General features: G+C 40.7%; 1 protein-coding gene across 4 annotated transcripts; it reads left to right on the top strand.

Annotated features, from left to right (window-relative positions):
• The first annotated feature begins 382 nt into the window (after positions 1-382).
• On the top strand, positions 383-24,154 carry grnb (granulin b). 4 transcript variants are annotated; one of them, XM_039788503.1, is made up of 18 exons: positions 383-543; positions 795-875; positions 4,477-4,617; positions 6,322-6,468; positions 7,365-7,478; positions 7,652-7,793; positions 8,251-8,342; positions 9,090-9,219; positions 9,335-9,426; positions 10,800-10,950; positions 13,931-14,028; positions 15,273-15,506; positions 15,966-16,202; positions 18,279-18,542; positions 18,983-19,219; positions 20,322-20,579; positions 22,131-22,292; positions 22,386-24,154. In XM_039788503.1, the coding sequence occupies exons 2-17, from the start codon at positions 873-875 to the stop codon at positions 22,278-22,280; spliced, it is 2,490 nt and encodes an 829-aa protein (XP_039644437.1). In that variant the 5' UTR covers positions 383-543; positions 795-872; the 3' UTR covers positions 22,281-22,292; positions 22,386-24,154. The 4 variants fall into 4 exon arrangements, with proteins under 4 accessions (XP_039644437.1, XP_039644438.1, XP_039644436.1 ...); XM_039788504.1 differs by having other exon boundaries at positions 6,322-6,462; positions 22,131-24,154; XM_039788502.1 differs by having other exon boundaries at positions 22,131-24,154.

Below are 24,154 nucleotides of genomic sequence, written 5' to 3'. Positions count from 1 at the left end.
ACCCTGGAGTTAACCTTGTATCTCTTTGGCAGCTTTCCTTGGTTCTTTTTCTACCATTCACACTGTCCTTCTGTTTCATCTTAGACTGGTGTTCGTGCTTGTGACAGTGTGAGATGGAAACATTAATTGAGTAGGCCTACTCCTCTGCTGAGCTGTAACTAGCTCATGTGACCTAACACATTTAAGTAAATGTACAACAACGTTGTTACTTTCCATACCTTTGCTGCTTTAGTCATGAATAAGTCATGTTAAAATGAATAAATTAAGGGTTTTAAGATGGAGTAAAGGTGCATATTCACTTCTATTTTAATATTCAGTCCCTGTGAGGATTTCCATTGTAATATCCCTTTAACGCTAAACTGCTGAGTCACGTGTATGACTGTGTCATGTGACGACTGAGTCAAAAACAGCTTCAAAACCTTCAGACTCTTTACATTCAGACAGTCATTCACTTCTTTGTTACTGTGAATGTTTGCGAAGCAGCGTGAACACACGACATAGCTATATGTTTACAAGTTGGACTCATTGGATAAATCCAACCAGGTAGGAAAAACACGCTATCCGCTAACAGTCATTCAAACCTGCAAGCTTTATTGTTAGCCAGCATGCTAAGCTAACTTGTTTTTTCTGTGGATTAGCTTGTTGGAAGAAAGCTACTCGTCTGATGTTAGCTCGCTCGTTCCAGTTCACGTTAGCTTAAAGTCAAGTCAAGTTATTATACGTCAAGTAATATATGCATTATAGTGTTTTATGACAGTACGATGGTGAATAATGGTGTTTTTGGTGTTCTTTAGGTTGTAGGAGGAGTATGCAGTACAGAGCTGTCTGTTAATAATTGAACTCATTCTGCCTGTCTCCGTCCTCTGCTCATAATGGTAAAGTACTCTCACTACAATATTACTAATAATACGATAGCCACAGTTGTAAAAAGTAACTAAGTGCATTTATTCAAGTAATGCACTTGGGTACAATTTTTTTGACAGTGGTGGAATGTAACAAAGTACATTTACTCAGTTATTGTACTTAAGTACAAAATTGAGGTACTTGTACTTTACTTGAGTCTTTTCTTTTCATGCCACTTTCTACTTCTACTCTGCTACATTTACAGAGAGAACTATTGTACTTTTTACTCAACTACATTCATCTGTTACAGCTTTAGAATCAGAATCAGGAAAGGTTTTATTACCACAATAAGTTACACTTATGTGGGAATTTGCCTTGGTGAAAGGTGCATAAACAAACACACATATTAAACATTAATATAAAATTAACAATAAATACAGAAAAAACAAATATACATACTAAGTAACTGTACTAGTTACTTTACAAGTTGAGATTTCTGCACACAAAACACATTTCTTTATAAAATCTAATGTTTTATTATAAATGAAACTAGTCAACAAAATAATTGTTACAAAATAACAAAAATAATAGCTGAAATGATTGGACCATTAAACGGAACGGTTTTGATAATTTCCAGTTTCTAAAATGGGAGGATTTTTTTGGCATTGAGTTCTTTTACTTTTAATACTTTTAAGTACATTTTCCTGATGATACTTACATACTTTTACTTAAGTTCTATGCAGGACATTTAAGGCTGATTTATGCTTCTGCGTCAAATTGAAGGCGTACCCCTGCAGACCCCTCTGCTTCGCCGCGACCCCCCCTCCGAGCCCTCCGCCGTAGCTCGACGTGCACCTCCAAAAATGTGTAACTTTGTGTCGAGGCGACGCAGACCGCAAGGACTGTGATTGGTCAACTCATCCTGTGTGTTAATAGTTGGTGTTTCAAGAAGCCTACTGTGGGGAGTAGCAGCACGCTAGTTCACTGACATAAGCTCTGCAAATAAACTCAGACATATTTTGGTTACAATGACGGGGTTATCCGTTCGTAAAGTGTCTATATGTCAGTAACGTTTTGAAATTAGCACTTCGCCAGCAAGCAGTACTTTGTGGGCAATTGTGTGACTTATTTTCTAGTCAACTAGGTCAATGGATTTTACTATTGTCTATTTGTCTATTTCTCGATATAAATAGGATTAAAGGTCCCATGACTTGGTGCTCTTTGGACGCTTTTATATAGACCTTACTGGTCCCCTAATACTGTATCTGAAGTCTCTTTTATATAGACCTTAGTGGTCCCCTAATACTGTATCTGAAGTCTCTTTTATATAGACCTTACTGGTCCCCTAATACTGTATCTGAAGTCTCTTTTATATAGGCCTTAGTGGTCCCCTAATATTGTATCTGAACTGCCACTTTGCTCGTTTGAAAGCCATGATGTCTCTCTCTCTCATGGGTGGGCCAAATTCTCTGGCCGGGCAAAGCAGAGAAAGGGGAGGTAACCTTGCTCCTTATGACCTCATAAGGAGAAGAGTCCAGATCGGTCCATCTGAGCTTTCATTTTCTCAAAGGCAGAGCAGGAGAGAGTTGACGCAGAAGCATAAAACAGCCTTTACTTGTAAGAGAGTATTTTTTCAAAAACAAGGGCAACAAAGCTGAACAAAAGCGAAAATGAGGGACATCCAGTGGGAATTTCCAGCGGATCTGGTATAGCTGCGGACCTACCAGTACAGGTTTACATGGTTTAATTTTCAAAAAACACCATATTTTTGTCATACTGCACATTGCCGCAGCTCTTCTTTTCACCCTGTGTGTTGAGCTCTCTGTTTTAGCTACAGAGTGAGACATCTCACTGCTGTAACATCTTCGTTGGGAGTCGCGCAGTAGCTAAGGACTACTAGCTAGAAGCTAGCGCTGTTAGCGGTTAGCCACCATAATCTACAAAATAAATTGTATAGAACTACTTCCATGTCCCTCGTCTGCAGGTATTCACGCAAAGTTGGAAGTGCGCCCTCGTTTAGAAGAAGTCTCCCGACTAATCCTGCCTTGTACTGACCGAAGTTGGAGAAACAGCTAGCTGATCTGGTATTAGCTGAAGTGGTTAGCACACACCAAATGTTTCGGCTAGTGACGTAGACGGCCCTGTCGATTTTGACCAGCTCACCAGGAGACTGAAGGCAGGACACATTCAGAAACCATATCTCACTCAAAACAGCATGGATGATTTTTATGGATGAAAATAACACCCCGAATCCCAGAAAAAGCGATTTTCTTTTTCATAATATGGGCACTTTAACCCTTGATATATTCTTGAGGTGATTGACTTTGTAATTGTCTTTTGAATGTAGGCATATCAAAATAAATAAAAGGCATTGTTAAGATTAAACTACCAAACAGTAGCCTGCATACCTAAATAAGATTATGCAAATCCAAATGAAATGTGTAAGAATGATGAGATGTGATTCTGCTCCCTCTCTTCAGAAAACACAAACTTTTGATTTATTTATGTGAACATATATCAGACCTGTGTGTTTATGTAGAAATATGAACACTTGACCCAAGACTTGGCCACAACTTTGCAACGTTTTGTCTTTGAAACAATCTATCGGCATCACACCAATGATCTACTTTTACATCATCATCATTTAAAAAAGAACACTTAGAAAAAGTCACTAATCAACGATGACTTTTAAGATTAAGATTAGTTGTTTTTTTTAAACAATGTGTAAATACAATAAACAATTCCCAAGTTTGTATGTATGTGGAAACACCAGAGACAGAAAATAACACCCTGAATCCCAGAAAAAGTGATATATATTTTTTTTTTTCTTTCTCATAATATGGTCACTTTAAACACTTAAGTTATGTACTACTAGAGCTGCAATGATTAGTCCATTATTTGAATAGCAGAACATTAACCACCAACTCTTTTGATAATTGATTGTTTCATTCATTTCTAAAGCAAAAATGCCAAAATATCCTTCCAGCTTTTGAAATGTTACGACTTGCAGTTTTTCTTTGTGATATATGACAGAAAATGTAGTATCTTTTAGGTTTTAGGACAAAGCAAACAAATTGAAGACATTACCGTGACATTTGGGTATATGTGAATGCCGTTTTCTTCACTAAACGATTAATCGATGATGAAAATAAACATTAGTTGCCGCTCTAAAAATTTACAAAACGAGTGCTGGAGGAACAAAATCCCTAACGGTATATTCATGAAATCTTCAACAGTGACTTTGGGCATTGTAAGCAGTTGTTAAGGGTTATGAAATGCCAAACATACCATGCTATACATGAGAAAAGGGACATGAACTTTACAGGAAGAATGTGTTTGGTTAGTGTTGAAATCATAGATATAAAACGTTTTTTTTTCTGTTTTTTTATATCTATGGTTGAAATCCAGTTTATCAGTAGGAATTCCTGCTAAGCTGCTGTACATACCTACCTTTTGTTATCCTTCTCCACAATGATTTAGCTTCTCACAACCAGAAAGAAACACCGAAACCGGGAAGATTAGATGGAATTTGTTAACAGTAGTTCAGGCTCTTTGTATGTGGTCAGACCACGTTGCATCCTGCTCCATTGCTGACGGCCCTCTCCTCTCGTCTCGGCTGCTGCTTGTGTTCAGACGCTGCAGATGGGGATCTTGTGTCTGGCTCTGTTGGGCCTGAGCTCAGCGCTGGTCTGTCCGGATGGAGGCATGTGTGAAGACAAAAACACCTGCTGCAAGAACACTTTGGGAGGATACGGATGCTGTCCACTACCTCACGTGAGTTACCATTAGGGCTGCACAATGTGTATATTTTTATTTTTTTATCTTCATCGCGATATAAACTGGCGCAAATAAACCTCGCGAAAGGCTGCGACATTTCACAAATGAGTTTTTTTTTGTTGTTAGTTGAAGACAAATATCAGCAGAAAACTGCACTTTAAAATGTAGCTGTCATTCTTAAGTGGTGCCTTTTACGTACAATTATTTGTTCAATCAAATATTTTCATTTGTCATTCAACAAGCAAGCAAAAGTTGCATTTTAGCAGAATACTGAAAGAAAGGCAGAACAACAGAGTACACTTTAATACATGTTTGTTTATTGCAAGTAATATTGTCATCGTGATATTCAATAATGTTATCGCTCCGTTAGGTGTCAAAGTAAACTTTATTATCCCGCAAGAGAAAATGAATGTGGTCTTACACGTCTCCTCAAAAGAAAAAAAAAAGAAAAAATAGTCTGAAGGAACAATATAAATACAACACATACATTAGACAATAGGAAGGTCTGACAGTAAAAGCAATCAACAGTCCTTAGTTTGAAGAAACCTACTATAAAATAGTATCCAAAGTGCAATATTGGCAGCAATAATAAAAGAAATTTAAGTGCCAGAGAGATGCATAATTGTGCAATGATGTTAAAATACCATTAAAATGCCAAATACAGTTTAACATTGTGCAGTCTACTTGCTGTAGGCAAAGATGATTTGCTGACTGGTAAAGTATTGGCGGTCTCCCAGTATTCGACACACACAAACACAGAGGGCGAGGAATTACATATTGAAGCTTTATGCCTGTTTTCTACTGTCCAAAATTGAACCAGATAAGCTTCATGTTTTAAGTTTTTGAAAAAGGTTCTCTCTTTGGCTGACGGCTCTAAGAAACAAGTCGGGCCCTATTTTAACGATCTAAGCGCACGGCGTGAAGCCCCTGGCGCAGGTGTGTTTTAGGGAGTGTACGAATCCACTTTTGCTAGTTTAATGGCTGAGAAAAGGGTCCGTGTGCCGGGCACATGGTTCAAAAGGGTTGTACTTAGTGTCTTGATTAATCATAGGTGTGTTTTGGGCGTAACCTGCAATAAACCAGTGTGTCATCTCCCATTCCCTTTAAAAGCCAGGTGTGTTTGTACCTTGGCGCATTGCTATTATGATGGCGGATTTGCTGAGCAGGAAGGAGAGATTTCCTGGAGAAGAAACCGATCTGCTTGTGCGTGAAGTGAAAGCGCACGAGCAGATCATATCGCGTGTGTGTGTCCGTGTGTCCAGCACGCCCATGGGCGCAGGTGCATTTGCTATTTAAACGACGTGGGCGCTGGACGGGAAATTCATCACTGCGGCGGCCTTTGCGCTGCGCCGGGTGCAAGATAGGGACCGTCAACTTGAACACATTTATTTAAGAGCGGATTGACTTCAGATGACAGCAATTTCTTTGCTCCTTTTTTCCTTCCGAATTTCATATTTGAGCAGATGAAATTTCAAACGATCACTTTTATAAATATGGTGGCCTGGATGACTGAGAATCCTCCCAGACTTGATGAAGGGTGTTTCAAGGAGTCTCGATCACATTATGGAGAGTCAAAGGTGTTTTCACAGTGAACTCTGCTGAGTTCGTCCTACACAACATTGTCTGCTGCTCTGTGTTCGTAATGTTTGAGTAAACCCTTTGTTGTCCCTCACCATCTCTTTGTTTTGAATCCACCTACAGGCTGAGTGTTGTTCAGACCATCTCCACTGCTGCTATGAGGGGACGGTTTGTGATCTCGTCCACGCCAAATGTGTTAATAAAACCGTGTCCCTACCCTGGATGAGACGCGTTCCCACCAAACAGGCTCTGCTCGGCCCTCAGGTAACGGTAAGGGCTTCATCAAGTCAAAGACATGTCGTAGTTGCTGTTGGGCAGAAACCTCACATCTCATTTTAATGTTCTTTTCATAAATCAATGGTATTGTTCACCCTTTACATTTGTCTGTGGATTTTTAGAAATATTTAAACAGTGACGATTTTAATCTGACTTTGTCAAAGGTAAATAGCTCAATATAATGTTCTTAATGAGCTTTTTTATTTCCTGAAAAGCAACGGTTTGAAAAGCATACAAGGTTTTTACCCGACAGCGATGTTATTCTTTTGTTGACTGTCTCTTCTGAGCTCACTAACTTTTAATTTGTAGGATGTTTGAGCGGTTTCTTGACCTTAACACTAGAATTTATGGGGCATAAAGTTCTGGCAGCCATTGATTGTTTTCTGGACTGCATCCTTTTAGACATGCAAATGTTATTATTTAAAGAATGTAGGTCAAACAACACCTTTAACACGGATACAGATGTATATGCTGCACTTTGTAAAGTCTTATCTCTCTTTACTGTTATCTAATACACAAAAAGCAAGCAGAATAAGCTCTTTTTTTATTGAAGTGTACTTTAACACCTAAAAGATTAGTACAAAGTGCAAATGAGAAATAAATGACACTTGGGTGTGTCAGTTAAAAACTTCAGAGTAAACTGAAACGGCATAAAGATGCCACAGATAACCAGAATCAAGAAAATCCAGTGCATGTTTGAATTTTGAAACTAAACACCTAAATAATGTCATGACTTGAATTTGTTTACAATAATTATATCAGTAGGAAAGAAAGCTAAAAATCTGTTTCCGCATGTAACTACATTTCCAGTCCTGCCATTGACATGTTGTTTTATGTTTCTGTCTTTTTGTTCATTGGTATGCGTGGGCTGTGTCGTGCGACGGCTTCAGCTCGGGGAGAGAGTGAAAGCAGTCATTTGTCCGGACAAGGAGTCTGAATGTCCGGATGACACCACTTGCTGCCAGCTTCTTGATGGTTCCTGGGGCTGCTGTCCATTACCTAAGGTGATATACGTGAGATCACCCTTGCATACTAAAACACAAGCCCTTCACTCCATGAAACATATTACATGGTCTACTAGTGAGTGTTTAATGCTGCCCACTTCTCTGGTGGAGAAGAAACTATTCATACTAAAAGTTACGGTACGATACGTACCTTAATTTAAACTCTTCTACAGGCGGTGTGTTGTGAGGATAAACTCCACTGTTGCCCCGGGGGAACAAAGTGTGATCTTGCTCACTCAAAGTGTGTGTCTGCCTCGATGGAGTCCTTCCCCATGCTGCAGAAACTGCCTGCCAGGAGGAGGGAGAATAATCCAGGTGGGGAATTCATCATGTAGATAGTAGAAGGTCTGCTTGAAAAATCCCATGTGATAAAGATATCTTTTCAAATACTTGCTCTAGGGGGGAAGGGGATAGGGGGGTTGTTGGGTCTCTGTAAATTATAGTGTTGTCTAGACCTACTCTATCTGTAAAGTGTCCTGAGATAACTTCTGTTATGATTTGACACTACAAATAAAATTTGAATTGAATTTAATGGCAAACACTTCCTAAAATCCATCTGTCACTCTACAGTTGTATGTTGATGATACTGTACTAATAACTAAAGACATTGTTCCTTTTTAAAGTTTTTAATGTTTCTGTTTATGCTGATGATACTGTACTAATGACTGTTTGTTTATTTATTCATGTTTCTGTGTATGCTGATGATGCTGTACTAATAATTAATTACCTTGTTTCTTTCTCCATGTTTCTGTATCCTCTACTGTCGGTTCAGTGACATGTCCTGGTGGGAAAAGCAGCTGCCCAGAGAGTTTTACATGTTGCCTGCTAACCAGTGGAGACTACGGCTGCTGCCCTTACACAGAGGTACATTTGACTCTGTTGCAAATATATTACACAATTTGTCAATCATTGATTTGTTGATCTACAGAAAATTAAGCACCAACAGTTTTAATTATCAGTTATTTGTTTAAGTCATGTACAATTGTTTTTTATTTGTATACATTTGCAGTTTATAATGGTCATATAATTGGCATTTTATTCTATTTTCTGACATTTTAGTGACTAAATAACAAGTCAATAAATTGAGAAAATTTGTTAGCTGCAGCAGTAAATACATTGTTGTGTGTGCTTTAGATGAGACAACTTTTTCTGTGTTTTTTTTTATTTTTTTATTATGCAAAACAAAGTTGTGTGAACTGTATCACACCAGAGAATACTGAAAAACTACATGTTGGGAGATACTGCGGAGGGGATTTTATTGTCAAAGTTGAGCACTGTTTTACCAGTTAGCTTTTGTATTCCATTTAATCAAATTTAAAATATTCACAGTGGATCATTGCACACAGTTGTTTTCATTTCACAGCTGCACAGTGATGCATCATGGTGTATTCCAACTTGGATATTCAGGATGCAGAAATAGAAACTTATATGTTGTTGTGGTTTGAGGGCTTGATTGGAATAAATAAAGGTTTATGGTGTGAGATTCATGAACATCAATTAAGGCTGTTGAACACTGTTTTGTGTGCATAAGTGTAAAGAAAATAATGGATTTTGCTTCTTAAACAGCAAACTTTCATTTTTTACTGACTCTGATATTTATATCTTGTGCAGGCCATGTGCTGCAGCGATCATATCCACTGTTGCCCTAGCGACACCATATGTGACCTGGAGCATGGGATCTGCAAGTCTGGTGACACCAGCGTGCCACTGCTGAAGAAGATTGCTGCCGTACCCAATGACGGTCAGCACTTATTACTGAAAAGGGACTGGATGTATTTTTATTTTTTTTAGTTGCTGATTTAAGATTAAACTGTGTGTAAGAAATAACCATTTGTTCTGGCTTCTCGTCCTGTCAGTTGATTGTCCAGACAAGAAATCAGCATGTCCTGACGAGACAACATGCTGCCAGATGACCAACGGCACATATGGCTGCTGTCCGATGCCCAATGTGAGTAACCTGAACTAACCTGGGTACGCATTTCTGCCCAAACAAAATCAGAACCTGCAAGAATGCAAAATGTTGTTGGGTTATTTGCAGGAGTCTAGTTGACACAAGTGTTTGTTGTGTAGTTGTTTTAATTACAGCTTGCATCCCTGTAGCGCTAAGCAGTTTTTTTTTCCCCTAGTTTATTTTAGAAGACTTAGGTGCATGTATCTGGCAGAGGGTTTAGGGGTCCTCCCTCAAGAAAATGTTAAGTTTTTCAATATAAAACATGCAAGATAATAGACCAGAAAATATATAAACGCTCAAAAAGCTTGAAGAAAAAACTTGCTAAAGAAGTCCACTGGGGGTCCAATCATTAGATCTGAGATATTTCATTTAGTTAGTTTTGATGCTCCCATTGATTTTTTTTCATTCATTCTGCTTAAGCGTGATTTATACTTCTGTGTAAAATCTACTCCGTGGCTACGTACATAGGTACGTGGAGACAGACCCTACACAGGACACTACGACGTAGCCTGACGTGCACCTCTCGAAAAATTTAACAACACATCGCAGTGACGCACGTTGTTCCCCCGGGCTCATTTCCTGGTTCTCCTTCTCCATAAACAACATGAAATCAAGGAGAGGGTTAACTTTTCCTGCTACAGATTCCCCACCGTGGTCAGAAAGAACAACGCTTTGTTCCTCTCACTATGACTCTAAAAGTCGCTACTCTCTCAAAGCTAATCACCATCACTCTCTCCCTCGCTCTACCACACACTCACAACACACGCACACATGCCGTTCGGCCTACACCGCCACACAAGTATAAACTTCAGGCCACTTACGTAGGCTACGGCGAAAGCACTGCGTAGAGCCTCCGCAGAACCAATAAATCACGCTTTAGATGGTGCCCAAAACTGCTTGAGTGCTGTATCTACGCCTTATAATATTAGGGAAAAGGCTGGCACCAGTGTCATCAAGCTGAGGGAAGGAAAAAGTTTCCCATGAAAAATCAAAACCATCTGACTTTCAACTCAATCCAGAATTAAAACTATATTATTTTGAAACAAGAGCTCAACATTTCTCAAACAGTTTTGAAAACTCATAAATATAACATTAAAAAAAGTTTTAAAGAGATTTTTATGACGCCACACTTCACTCAGTTCTGTGTCTGAAACGTTGAATATGAATATAAGTAGCAAATTAATGAGGACCACATTCTTAGCAGTCATTATGCAGTGTCAGCTCATTTATATCATGTGTGAAACTATTTTATTTCTTCTGCCAAAGTGCAGTAGATTACGAGTTCCCCTATTGGCTCGACACTTAAACCAATAAACTGCCCTGAAGTTCAGAGCAATAGACGATTTAGATGCTTTCCTCGTTTCTTCCAGGCCGTCTGCTGTTCAGATCACGCCCACTGTTGTCCTGAAGGAACAGAGTGTGACCTCTCCCACAGCACCTGTGTGTCCGCCCGGGGAGAGAACACCATGACCCCGAAGATCTCCGCTGTTGCCACGGAGCTGGTGGCCGTTCAGAGCAAAGGTCAGAGGGGGGCGGTTGTCATCACCAGAGGGGATCCATTTTAAAGCAAAACTTGTGTTTTGACTCTCCAAGATCTTCTCTAGTCCCAATTGGCATTGACTAGTTTTCTCCAGCACCTTTTTATCTAATGTAGTGTTGGTGTCAATTTAACACTGAGATTATGGGCCCTATTTTAATGATCTAAGCGCACGGCCTGAAGCGCCTGGCGCAGGTGCGTTTAGGGCGTGTACGAGTCCACTTTTGCTAGTTTGACGGCAGAAAAAGGCTCTCAGTGCCAGGCGCATGGTTCAAAAGGATTGTAATTAGTGTCTTAATGAATTCATAGGTGTGTTTTGGGCGTAACATGCAATAAACCAATTTAGAGTGTCATTTCCTGTTCCCTTTAAAAGCCATTTGTCCCTTGGCACATTGCTATTATAATGGATTATTTGGTAAGCAGGAAGGAGAGATTTTCATGTGTGTGTGTTAGTGTGTGTGTTAGTGTGTGTGTGTGTGTGTGTGTTACTAATGCCCTCTTAAAATAACAATGAAATGCTGCGTTATTGACTTTAGACCAGAGGGGTATTGCACAAAACCAGGATAAGGGATTAAGCCGGGATATTCAGGTTATCCTGGATGAATTTAGCTTTGACTTGGTTGCACAAAAGCAGGTTGAATTAAACCCAGCCAAGTAACCATGGCGATTTATCCTTTGCAGCTAGCCTGGTCCAGAGCAGGCTAACAGCCAGGCTAAGATTAATCCTGGAGTCTGATGTGTTAAATCAGCTGCCGCTCTGATCCGAAATAAACGTGTTTAACAGTTATTCCGTTGTCTTCTGAATGTGTTCTGCTTCATTTTATTAACATGCATTCTTGTCACTATTGCTGTCACGAGTTTGATTTAAATCCTACTACTGTTGTTGAGATGGTTATGGTAAAAAGTGGGACGTTACGGAGGAAATGGGCTTTTCCTCCGCTGCTGTCCCCGTGAAATGTGCCCCCGCCCGTGCAATGCGGGGAGGCGGGGGGAGGCAGGGGGATCCTCCCACACCATGCAGCGGACTCTAAAAGCGGACTTTTAGCGTCAATAACGACGACAATGGCACCTGATCAAATGTCCTTAATCATTTTATTTTGGGGCTGTCACTTGTCATCTTGAAGCTTGGGAGTGAGAAGAAAAAAACGTGAATAATAACAGGCTACATTGTTTTACAGATATGCTTACAGTGTGTATTGAAGTCACTTCTTTTTCTAGTTTTTGTCCAGTCATGCTTGTTCTGTATGAACATTAATTGTAGAAAGATATTTAGAATTAGACATAGCTTATGGAGATCTGTGCATATGGTTGTAAAACATATTCTCGCATTATCAATAAGCTTTGAACAAAAGCCTATTCCTTATAAATTTCCCAGGAACAAGAATTATTGTTTTTTATTTATATAGTGCTTTACAGGCTACTCAAAGACACTTTACACTAAAACCAGCACATTTAGCGCATAAAACAGATACAACAATAAAACCAACACATAAAACAAGCATATTAAAGCAATTAAAACGTGGAGTGACTAAGTAGATTTTTTTTAAATCCATACGTATTCAGTCGGTCCGCTATTGTCTGTCGGGCTTTTTTCCGTTTGATAACAGCCGTATTTCCCTTTTTTGCACATTATGTTTCACCTCCTCGTAAATTTCCATTAGAAGCTGCTGCTCAGCGGGTGAAGCTGCACACGTCTTTTCCATTTCTGCATCAGTAAATCTGTGATCGATACCGTGGTCTATTTAAGAAAGCCGTGAACGTGCACTTATCCCAGCTATATACACCTGGCTTGACATAGCTTCACCTACTGATCCTGGCTCGGCAAACGTGCAACCGATTAAGCCGCGATAAGTGGATCACACTAAGTCAAGCTGCGCTTTTTCATTTATCCTGGATTTGGATTTGCATTTTACTTTTGTGCTATAGACCCCAGGTTTTTGTTGGTCAATGGTGTGATCACTTCTCGCTGCCTCAACATAGCAACACGCCAAGAATGTACCTGAACACACCTCCCTGTAAGACCAGCACGCCCATGGGTGCAGGTGCATTTGCTATTTAAACTACGCAGGCGCTGGACGGGAAACTGACAACTGCGTCTGTCTTAAACTAGCAAAGACACTTGCGTCGGGCTTTGTGCTGCGCCGGGTGCAAGATAGGACTCTTCGAATTATAGACCTTAAAGGATGATGAATTAAATGCTCCTGGTATTTTATTTTGATTACTTTTCGGTGAAGTGTTATAGTTTCAGGTTTCCGTGCTGTGATGATGTTTATGTAATCCCTAAAAAAAAAAAAGGAATAAATAATGTGACACTTTTTAAATGCAAGTTACAAAGTGCTTTACAAAACCCATGAAACCAACAGATGTAAAGTGCAAATAATTCTTATTAAATTAAGGAGCGATTTAATAGGTTAAGCAAAAAGAACAAGTGCAGTAAAAGCAAAATGAAACCATTAAAGACTAAAATTATGCTGTTATGTTTCTAGGTGAGATTTTAAATGAACATAAAGAGCTTGCCTGAACAAACGAGTGCTGCAACAATTATGTAATGTAATTACGTTATTGGTCATTATCGATTATCTTGTCAATTATTTGTTAGATTAATTGATGATTTTTGTCCCTAAAATGTCAAAAAATAGTTAATAATGTGCATCACAAGTTTCCATAGCCCAAAATAAAGTCTGTAGTAATCAATACACGAATGTGTTGTTTTCTCCAACAAACAGTGGAAAAACGCAAATATATTCAATTGTACAATGATATTTTAAAAAAAAAGCCTCCGTTGCATTGTGGGTATTGTAGGCACCAGGCTTTGACAAAGCGGAAGAATGTGTGGAATAAAAAAATGTTATCTTTGTTCTGCTGCATTGATTTTGATCCTTTCCATCAATGTTACAGGAATGCAGTGATACTCTTTTTCAATAAAGTTTGCTCACGTGTGCACTGATAATGTTTATCTTTCAGTCGGTGAAGTTCCCTGCAACGACTCCGCGGCCTGCGCTGACGGAAACACCTGCTGTAAATCGCCAGTGGGAGAATGGGCCTGTTGTCCGCTACCTAAGGTACCAACATACTGATGTGTATGAGTCACACACACTGTGCCTACATCTACACTACTCTGTTTTGGTTTAAAAACAAATGTCTTTTGCTACATTTCCGCCTCGCGTCCACACTACTCCGGTGTTTTCTGAGCCCCTAAAACAAAGCCATTTGGTAACACTGTTGCCCACCGGGGTTGCATTTTATTCTGGACGGGCACAAACTGAGACCTTACGCGTTAAAGCTATAGTGCGAAGTTTCTGCCGCGCCCGTCAGGAATTCTAAGTAATGAGGAAACGCTGTTGGCATGTCTTCATTATACAAGCCTTCTGTGATCGCGCACCACCACCACCCCTCCCCAGATGTTCATTAATATCAAAATGTTATGCACTAAAGCTTTAATATGGACAGAGATTAGTGCTGCTACTGACAGATTGTGAAATTCTTTTATTAGGATAACCCCTTGAGATGTACCATCTCGTTTTCGAGGGGGTCCTGAACAAAATACAACAATAAACACTACAGACATACAAACATAATAAACAAAACACAAAAAAAAAAAAAAACACACACAGAGCCTACAATTACAATATAATAAATAACAGGGAATAATGATACATCAACATATAGCCAAACGTTACTGTTGGAAAAGTGAAATTAAGTGGTTCAATAAGAAAAGAAAAGTGAAGAATGACAATTTTTGTCTCAAAACGCTATGTAAAAGTGAAAATGTAGTAGCTTAGATGTAGCCTGTTTTGGCCTCTGTCCAGCTGCACTCAATTACTCATGAGCATCACAATTCATCTACAGCCTGCTTTGAGAGTTTAGTTTTTTTATCTGTCAGTGAGGTCAACAAATGACTTCTCCCCTAATCTCAGCTAAGTAACACTCAAGAAAATTTGTTTTGCTGTAGAAAAAGTCAATATAGGATTAATGCAAGTCTTGGCACGTATTCCGGTTCGTTGTCCAGTAATGGAGGTCAGCGTGAAGGAGGAGAAAGGAGGGCAGAGACACACATTATAGTAGTAGCTAAATAACAGGTACTGTATGCAGGGTTCTAAATTAGCACCGTTTACCAGCCAAATGATGGTGAAATATGCAAGTGGCTGGTAGATTTGCTTCACTCACCAGCCAAAAAACCCAATGGTAATCTATTGAATGGCTGGTAATATTTGAACATTCATTAGCCATTTGGCTGGTAGACGAAAAAGTTAATTTTGAAGCCTGACTGTATGTAATGCAGATTGTTTGTATCTCCTCCCTGTAGGCCGTGTGTTGCGAGGACCACCTGCACTGCTGCCCCCACGGCACCACATGTAACCTTGCAGCCTCCACGTGCGACGATCCCTCAGGCAGCACCGTGATGCCCTGGCTCAGCAAAGTGCCCGCCTTCCCCTTACTGACCGATAACGGCAAGTGTGACAAGACTACGTCGTGCCCTGGGAAATCCACCTGCTGCAAGACGGAAAGCGGAGGCTGGGCCTGCTGTCCTCTTGCGCAGGTAATGTGGGACCTGAGTGCTGATTCTGTGAAGGGCAATCTGTAGGCTACCGTTGGCATTTTATTATCAGGAGTCCAACACAGATAGACTCAGACTCAGAAAAAGCTTCTTCAGGACTGCAACTTACTAACTTTAGTGCCTCAACTTGGATGTAAAACAAAAATCACAGGCGATAACGTTTTTTTTAAAGTATGAAAAACAAAGCCAAAAGTAAATATATGCAGGTATTTCACAGTGTTTGGTTTTGTGCTTCAAAGCTTAATGAAGTGTGTGTGTGTGTGTGTGTGTGTGTGTGTGTGTGTGTGTGTGTGTGTGTGTGTGTGTGTGTGTGTGTGTGTGTGTGTGTGTGTGTGTGTGTGTGTGTGTGTGTGTGTGTGTGTGTGTGTGTGTGTGTGTGTGTGTGTGTGTGTGTGTGTGTGTGTGTGTGTGTGTGTGTTCTGTGTTCTGTGTTCCTGGCAGGCTGTGTGCTGTGACGACCACGTCCACTGCTGCCCTCACAGTACAGTCTGCAACCTGGAGGCTGAAAGTTGTGACGACCCATTGGGCTTCTTACCTTCCCTCCGCTGGGTGGAGAAGGTGCTGGCTCTGACCGCGGAGGTGGAGGATGAGAAATGTGACAAGCAAACGATGTGTCCAGGAGGCACCACCTGCTGTAATAAAGGCTCGGGACAGTGGGCCTGCTGCCCCTTACCTCAGGTCAGTTTAACTCTCCTAACCCCAAAACCCACCGGTGGGTTTGAAAAAGCATGTTTTGTTTAAAAGATCACCAAAGAAAAAACACTTACCCTAGAAAAAAGCTGTGAAAACCGTATTGTTCGTTGGACTCTCAAAATTCCGACCATCCCTGAATGCGCCGACATTATGTAAAAAGCTCCAAAGTTAAGCCAAAAAAACACTTAGTGGATAAAAAACTCTCATTGTACATGTCCTTCTTCAAAAATTGCAAAAAATCAACCATTTGCATGATCAAGAAGCTGTAAAAGGCATACAATTCTACACTATTTTTATTTATTTATTTTTTGCTACGAGGTGCAATCATTCGGTTTACAGTGTGACGCATAGCCATGTGATGAAAATTCATCCAATCCGCGACTGAACCTGCAAGCTTCAGCACCAAACTACAGCACAGCCTAGTGTTAAGGGCTTGTTGAGCGAATGAGCCACTGCAGGTCGGATGACGCTGGTGTGTTTGGAAGTACTTGTTTCTGACGGTTTGTTCTTGTTCTGGTGTCAGCTGTAATTTAGGTGGGAGTTGTTACAGACTTCCAGGGTGTGAAAGTCCAGTTGGATAACTCACAGCTGGAGCTTTTTCAAACCTTGGATGGTCATAAAACTTTCCTGGTTGAAACAACTGAGTTAGAAAATGTCTGGTTCTTTTGATTTAAAAAAAAAAAAAAAAAGAAAGAAAACCCTCGGGACATGAAAACTAAAAGAGAGAAGTTAATTAAGACTCATAAGAAGCATTTTAGTAAGAAACATCCAATCGCAGAGCTTAGAATTCTGTTATGTGCACCGCTAACGATTATACCGATTACACTTTTTAAATGTGCTCTAAGCGCGGTCACCCGTTTTTTAGGCTACACCATTTTTTTGTCACATACAGCAAACCTCTCCTCACTATCTGCTAGCTGCCTGTCCCCTGAACACACTGTAAAATGACCATCTAAGGTTTGTAAATTACAGAGTGTGGTCTAGACCTACTCTATCTGTAAAGTGTCCTGAGATAACTCTATAAATAAAATGTAATCGAATTAAAAAAACGCAGTCTCTGTGGACAGCCCAGGCTCCACAAACGGCAACAAAAACAAACTGCGCCAACCTGCCCCACCAAACATAACAAACAGTGTTCCAGCCAATAACCAACGAGAAGGAGCTGGTTGAGCCATCACCGCAGCAGCGTTAGCACGATGCGCGTTCATGTTTCAGGATGCACGGAAGGGAGGGGACTGCATGAGGGAGGGGCGAGCTAGCCTCCGTTTTGTTTGACAATACTTCGAATGTCAACAAGAAATTACATCACCCAACATCGCTTAGAGCACCTTTTTAAATAACTGATTAAAAGTCTGTTTTGTACATAATAGGAAAGATGAAGCATTCTGAATTTGCTACAGCTTTGATTGTATTGTACAGACCATAATTATGAGCAGCAAAGTGGGAAAAACTTATATTTTAGTTATAATTCCTTATTTCTGGAATTTCTGACCGCTTTATCTCCCAGCTGGGTAAAAGAACTACAAATACCACCATTGTTGTTAGCTTTAATACAACTGGTAATTCAAAGGGTGTGCTACGTTGTTTGCTAAGCTTGTCAACAAACTGCTTCAACTTCTCTTATGCTTCATGTTACAGTATATAAATAGGTCATTTAGGCATCATTAATCTTGAAAGGATGTGTGTTCGTTTTTTTTCTTTTTTTTCTGCCAGTCAGATGTGAGTCATGCTGCATTCATGCCTCTGACTGGCTTCATCTCCATAACGACCCTGACTGCGGCTTATGGTTATTATTCTTATGTATCCATCCACCAAACTGAAAACTGTTAAACATTGTTAAGGAATCGGAGACATGACTTTCTGATTACTGAATGATCAGAACAGATGAGATTTGGACAAAAGAAGAGCCCGTACGTTTCACTTCTGCATGACATTCTTTGACTTTTATGTCATTTGTTGGAAGCCATGTTGCATTAAAATATCTTCCATCCGTTCTGAGAATCTGACATTTACAGGGATTTCAGGCAACGTTAAAGAGCTATTTTGTCTTCTTCCTTCCAGGCCGTGTGCTGTAACGATCATGAGCACTGCTGCCCCAAAGGCTACAAATGTAACGTGGCTGAACAGGCGTGCGACAAACCCGGTGACCTCAGCCTGCCCTGGCTGCAGAAGATACCGGCCCTGCAGAAAGAGCCCAGTCGGGCTGTTTCCAGTCCAACTCTTCGGGCCAGGAACATGTGTGACGCCCAGACCAGCTGCCCCAGAGATACGACCTGCTGCTTCATGGAGAAGACCCACAAATGGGGCTGCTGCCCTCTGCCGAACGTACGGGGTCATTAAAACAGCCTTAAACACTCACATTACATGCGATTTATCGAGAATTCAGAGTAGGGCTGCAACTAACGATTATTTTAATCCTCGATTAATCTCTCAATTGTGTTCTTGATTAATAGATTAGAAGTTTGGTCTATAAAATGTCAGAAAATGGTATAAAAATAAATTAAAAAAATGTGGATCAGTGTTTCCAAAAGCCCAAGAAGATGTCCTCAAATGTGTTGTTTTGTCCACAACTCAAAGATATTCAGTTTACTGTCACAGGAGAGAAGAAACTAGAACAATATTCACATTTAACAAGCTGACATCAGATTTTTTTAACTTCTTTTTAGAAAAAATAACTCAGCGAATAATCCATTATCAAAATAGTTGGCGATTATTTGTAATAGTTGACAACTAATGGATGAGTCATGTTTACTGCTCTGCTTCAGGCGGTGTGTTGTAGTGATGGAAACCACTGCTGCCCCAGCGGTCACACCTGTGAAGCTGACCGCTCCTCCTGCTCAAAGGGCCCCCATGTTGTCATACCCTGGTTCAGCAAGCTGAGCGCTCTGACCGAGCCGGGCGCCGTGACGGACGTTAAATGTGACGACAAAAGCAGCTGTGCTGCCGGAACGACCTGCTGTAAACTGCAGACAGGAGAGTGGGGCTGCTGCCCGCTGGTCAAGGTCTGTACATCACTCACTGCACATTATTTGGCTGTTAATTTGATGTAAGATCATGTATTTTAGTGAGTTTGAAAATGCACAAATAAACACAGATTAAAAGGGTTAGGGTTAACCCTAGGTGGCCGAAAGTCCTGTTTTAGTGAACTTTTTAGTGCATTTAAAGAGCCATTTGACATACATTTAGGAATCAACTACAAGTCAGTGTTGCTTAAGACATTTAAGATGAATAATAATAACCTTAGTGTTTCACAACATGCATAAATGTCTTTATTTTTCAAGGAAGTTTGTTCCATTGTTTACCTTGGGATTGGTATCAAATCTTACTTTCTAAAGCCTAAAAAGACTTGGGCCCACATGGACTTACAAGACAACATATATACTTTTGTCAGAACTCTTTTTACAGGTCTATAGATCCATATGTGGATGTGCTGGAACACATCATCAACATCATACTAAAAAGTATATTCTCGTCCACTGAAGAGCTGAAACATCTGGTCTGTGTGGAGCACACACCTCTTCTTCTGCCATGAAATGATACAGAATTAGCTCCGCCAGCTGTTTTAGCTTGATTAATCGTCTCCTAATATTCACATATATAACAGTAGTGCATGGAAAAGTGCATTAATTAGTTTTTTTCTTTTGCCCATTTCTGGAAAGCTATGTTAAAAGTTGGCACTACATTTGGATGGAAGCCTGGAACATTCCATTGTAACCGGTTATTAATTGGAAATTAATCCTAAAAAATAAAGAGTTCCACTAACTAATCCAGGGATGTCAAAGTCAAATTTAAAGACCTTTTCTAGTAAGCTGCTGTTCAGACACACAAGTCTCCCAAAGCTGGATCGTCTCACATTTATGTCATTTATGAAATATGAATTTGAGTCCAACATTCAGACAAAAAAAACAAAAAAGAGTTTTCCTCATTTTTTTTTTTTTTTTTCACAAATCTGAACATTATGGTTCAATTCAAATGTACAACCTTTATCAAGAGGGCACAATGACTTCCAACACTATTAACTGTTGAAATGTTTCACCTGTGAACGTACCGACTGTACGAAACGCTCGGATCAGATTTTCAGTTCTTGTTGCGTCTCGTCTTCAGGCGGTGTGCTGTGCGGACCACGAGCACTGCTGTCCTCAGGGCTACGCCTGCAACATGCAGACCGGAACGTGCGAGAAGAAGGACCACGACGCGCTCATCCTCAGCCTCCCTCAGAGCAAAGTGGTACGGTCCGAGCCGAGAGACACCGAGGGCGACGCGGACGTTCCCTGCGACGGCACGGGGGAGTTTCACTGCCCCGAGCAGGACACGTGCTGCAAGGTGTCAGCCTCAGAGTGGGCCTGCTGCCCCTCCCCCCGGGTACGGTCACACTGTACTCGCATCAGCACTTTCAGGCCCTGTTTACACGACAACGCTCGCGGGTGAAAACGACCAAATATTTAGTCAGATGTGCCTTTCGTTTAGACTGCAACGGCGTGTTTGGGGCTTTAAAAACGCAAAAAAAAGTGAAACCACCCTCCAGAGTGGAAATCTTAAAAACGCTCCACCGTCGCCGTTCCAGTCTAAAGGGTGATAACGCAAAAGTCTGCTCACGGTGGCTCTCGTCGTGCTCACGTCCCAGGCATGCGTCAATACAGGAAAATAACGATTATTTCCATATGTCGGACCCTCAAGCAGCTCTGATAAACATACAAGAGTCTTGTCAGCAGTTGACTCCCAGTCCACGCCCTGTTGTGGCGTTGTGGCGTTGTAATCTAAAGGCGCTGACACACTAACCCGATAATCGGCCGTTGGACAGTCTGGCGAGGTCCGGTGACTCGAGTCTGTTCCTTTTGTTCCGTGCCGTCGTCCATCATTTTGGCCGACCTGACGTGTTCAGTCGGAGGCAGGGCAGTCGGGACTCACCCGGAAATGACGAGCAGAATGAGGTGACTAGATCTCAAAATCTGACGAAAATCTTTTAAACTGACCTTTGTCGATCTGAAATGAAGACAGATTCAGCAACGACAGACAGACAGACAGACAGACAGACAGACAGACTATTTCTCTCTATAAATGTTTTCAGAAACACGTTTCGGTGAACTGTTTTAGTACAATATGAGATCTTATTCTGAACGAGCCGCCATGACAGTCTGTCTTTGAATTTCCGGAGAAAACAAACCCACGTGACGCGTTTTCATTTTTTGGGCGACAATACAGATTAGCGCCGCCTGCTGTTATGGAGACGTATTACACTCGTGTCTTCGGTGTGTTCTTACTTGCACTTACTCTCTTACTGTGCTCTTACTGTCACTTTTTGGTCCAACTCGGGGAGACTCATTGGTCCCACTGGCTTTACTGCCGAGGGTCGGCCGTCTGGTCGGTGTGTAACCGCCTTAAGGTTGTTTGGAGCAATAACTCCACCTCCTCGTCTGTCCAGACAGAATTGTCAGCTTTTGTTGTTCGCTTCGCCATGTTTGGTTTCGCGCTACAAGGGAGGGAAGTGGAAGGAAGGTTCTACGCAGGCGCACGGACTTGGTGGGGTTGTTTGGCAGTGCTTCACACTACCACCTAGCCTACCTCTACCATACTAGCACTACAGTTGAAAATTAGCCGACTGGCTAACACTGGCGCATTTACAGAAATGTTGATTTAATGTGCATTGTCCTAATCAAATAAACGTACTTACTAGCCGCCTGGTGTGCATACTACATTGAATTTCACACACTTTTACGTCACCATATGCACGCAGATTTCCCCCCTGTAACGCTTGTCTAAAAGCAGAATAAAAAGTGAGAACGCAACGCCACTTTTGCGTTTTCTTTTCAGATCGTTTCCGTCTAAACATAGCCTTATATAGCCCATATATTTGTTTTCTAGCCCTGCTGACCTAGTAGTTAGGCTTAAAAGTTGTTATTTTTCCTCTGACAGGCGGTGTGCTGCTCCGACTCAAAGCACTGCTGTCCTGCAGGATACTCTTGTGACCTGAAGGCTGGAGGTTGCAGCCTGCACCCCCAGCTGACCTGGGACACTTTGATTGGGGAAAACAGAAAGAAAGACTTTGTCCGACACGGACTTTAATCCCACTCAAAGGTGCGGTAATCTTCTTCCGTCTTGATCCATAACATTTATCTACAGCTCATGTTGTCTAAAGACAATACAGGCTTTCTGTTTTCTCATTCACAGAAGTGTATTTACCAAGTGTGGAGGAGACTCGGTGGCAATGAAGACATTATAATGAATTAAAAGCAATTTTGTACCTTAACTTGAAGTAAAAAAAACAAGTATTTTCATGTTTTGCACCAAGCAACGCTCACTTCTTGGAAATCAACATGTAGATGATACAATGTGGAAGCACCGTGACTTACGATATAACGGATAGCGTTGGTTTGATTCTATATTTTTCTTATTGTCAACATGTCCCATGCAAAGATCAAATGTTAGTCAATCTCTCTCTCTCAATTAGGCATGGGCCGGTTACCGTGTTCAAGGTATACCGCGGTTTGAAAAAGTCCTGGTTTCAAAACCACTAACATTTTCTGTCCTAGCGTTCCTAAGGTATGCGCTGTTTTTTATGAGTGGACAGAAGGACAGGAAGTGCAGTTTAGAAATCCATTTCCCTGCCACTGTGCAGTGTGATATAAAAAAAAGAAATCCAATACATTGTGTTCAATGGGGAAAAAAATGTTTTTTTACCCAGATATAAAAGAAATGTGTGTGATTGAGTCAAAATAAAATACAGTGTGTGTTCATGGGAAGAACGAAGAAGCTATATCTTTATTACACACACAATACATGTTAGCAGATACATGCAGTATTGATTTTGGTCTTTTCGTGGGATTCATTGACATTAAGAAACCTACAATATCACAAGTTTTATCCTTGAAGGCCGCTTGGTTGTTTTTGGATGATTGCCCTGTTCCATTTCTCTATGGAAAAAGAGAAACTTATATCCAGTTTATATCCTGTACTTGCAGCCCTGTTGTGGGCAACATTTGATCAGTTAACTCCCTATTTGGTCGAAGGTGTTTCTAAGAATAGTTCTGTTCCTCTTTATGGCCCCACTTGGAAGGAGGAAGCAGCATTTCCTTGTTTATTGCTTCATGGGCACAAGTTTTTGGCTGTTAATCTGCTCGCCTGTGGAGGCCATTTTTATTTCATCTTTACTCGGTCTGTGATTTATTGAAAAGGCCCTGGATAAACGGTGGTGATTGGTTAAAAGTTGGGTGTACAAGTTTTATTTAAGTTTTTGCTACACACTTACCGGTAATTGGAGCACAATAAAACAATAACCGACCATACGAATAGCTCATGCCTTCTCTGATTTTACTGTAAGAAAATCCATTCCAACACTGGAAAAGAACAAACCATGCCTTTTTTGTTTTCGGGCATTTTGGGGGCGGTTGAGTGAAGATTTCTGTTGACAGCCGAGAAATAAGAGCCAAGCCTTCTTAATGTCGTGAGGAAACCAATCCAGGGCTCACTCCATCAGCAGAGGACCAAAAGTGACTCTGATCTGGTTTGGAGCTTTTAAACTACACAGGTTAACTTGTATGTCTACGTTTTTTTTGTGTGTGTGTTCAGTCATTTCAATTGCAGCAGCTGTAGATACATGTTGTCATCGAGAGACTTTTGAAGTTTCCAAACACTGAAAGTTGTAGAAATACTGCTCTTGAATTGTGTAATTGGGTGGATGTTTTCACAGAGCTGTTTGTAAGCCATTAGGGAAATTGTAATTTCATTAAAAATCCACTTTTTATGAATAAAGACTGGACCCAGATTGAAAATAAATTGCCTGAACATGTGCCCACCATCCACATCATGTTGTCACTGCTACTTTTAGATACTCATCATGAATGTGTGTTTTGTTTTTTCTTGCTGTGATTTTTGATATTTTTGCGGCCTTTCGAGGAAGATATCACTCCGAAGAGGGAAAATAAAGTTATTCAAATAAA

The sequence above is a fragment of the Perca fluviatilis genome, chromosome 21 (genome assembly GCF_010015445.1).
Source record: "Perca fluviatilis chromosome 21, GENO_Pfluv_1.0, whole genome shotgun sequence".
NCBI classification, from domain to species: Eukaryota; Metazoa; Chordata; class Actinopteri; order Perciformes; family Percidae; genus Perca; species Perca fluviatilis.
This window is presented reverse-complemented; position numbering and strand designations above follow the sequence as displayed.

Coding starts and splice junctions, on each gene's coding strand:
- grnb (XM_039788503.1), top strand. Junction 4,618..6,321: donor GATGCTGTCCACTACCTCAC/GTGAGTTACCAT, acceptor ATCCACCTACAG/GCTGAGTGTTGTTCAGACCA. Junction 20,580..22,130: donor CCTGCTGCCCCTCCCCCCGG/GTACGGTCACAC, acceptor TTCCTCTGACAG/GCGGTGTGCTGCTCCGACTC.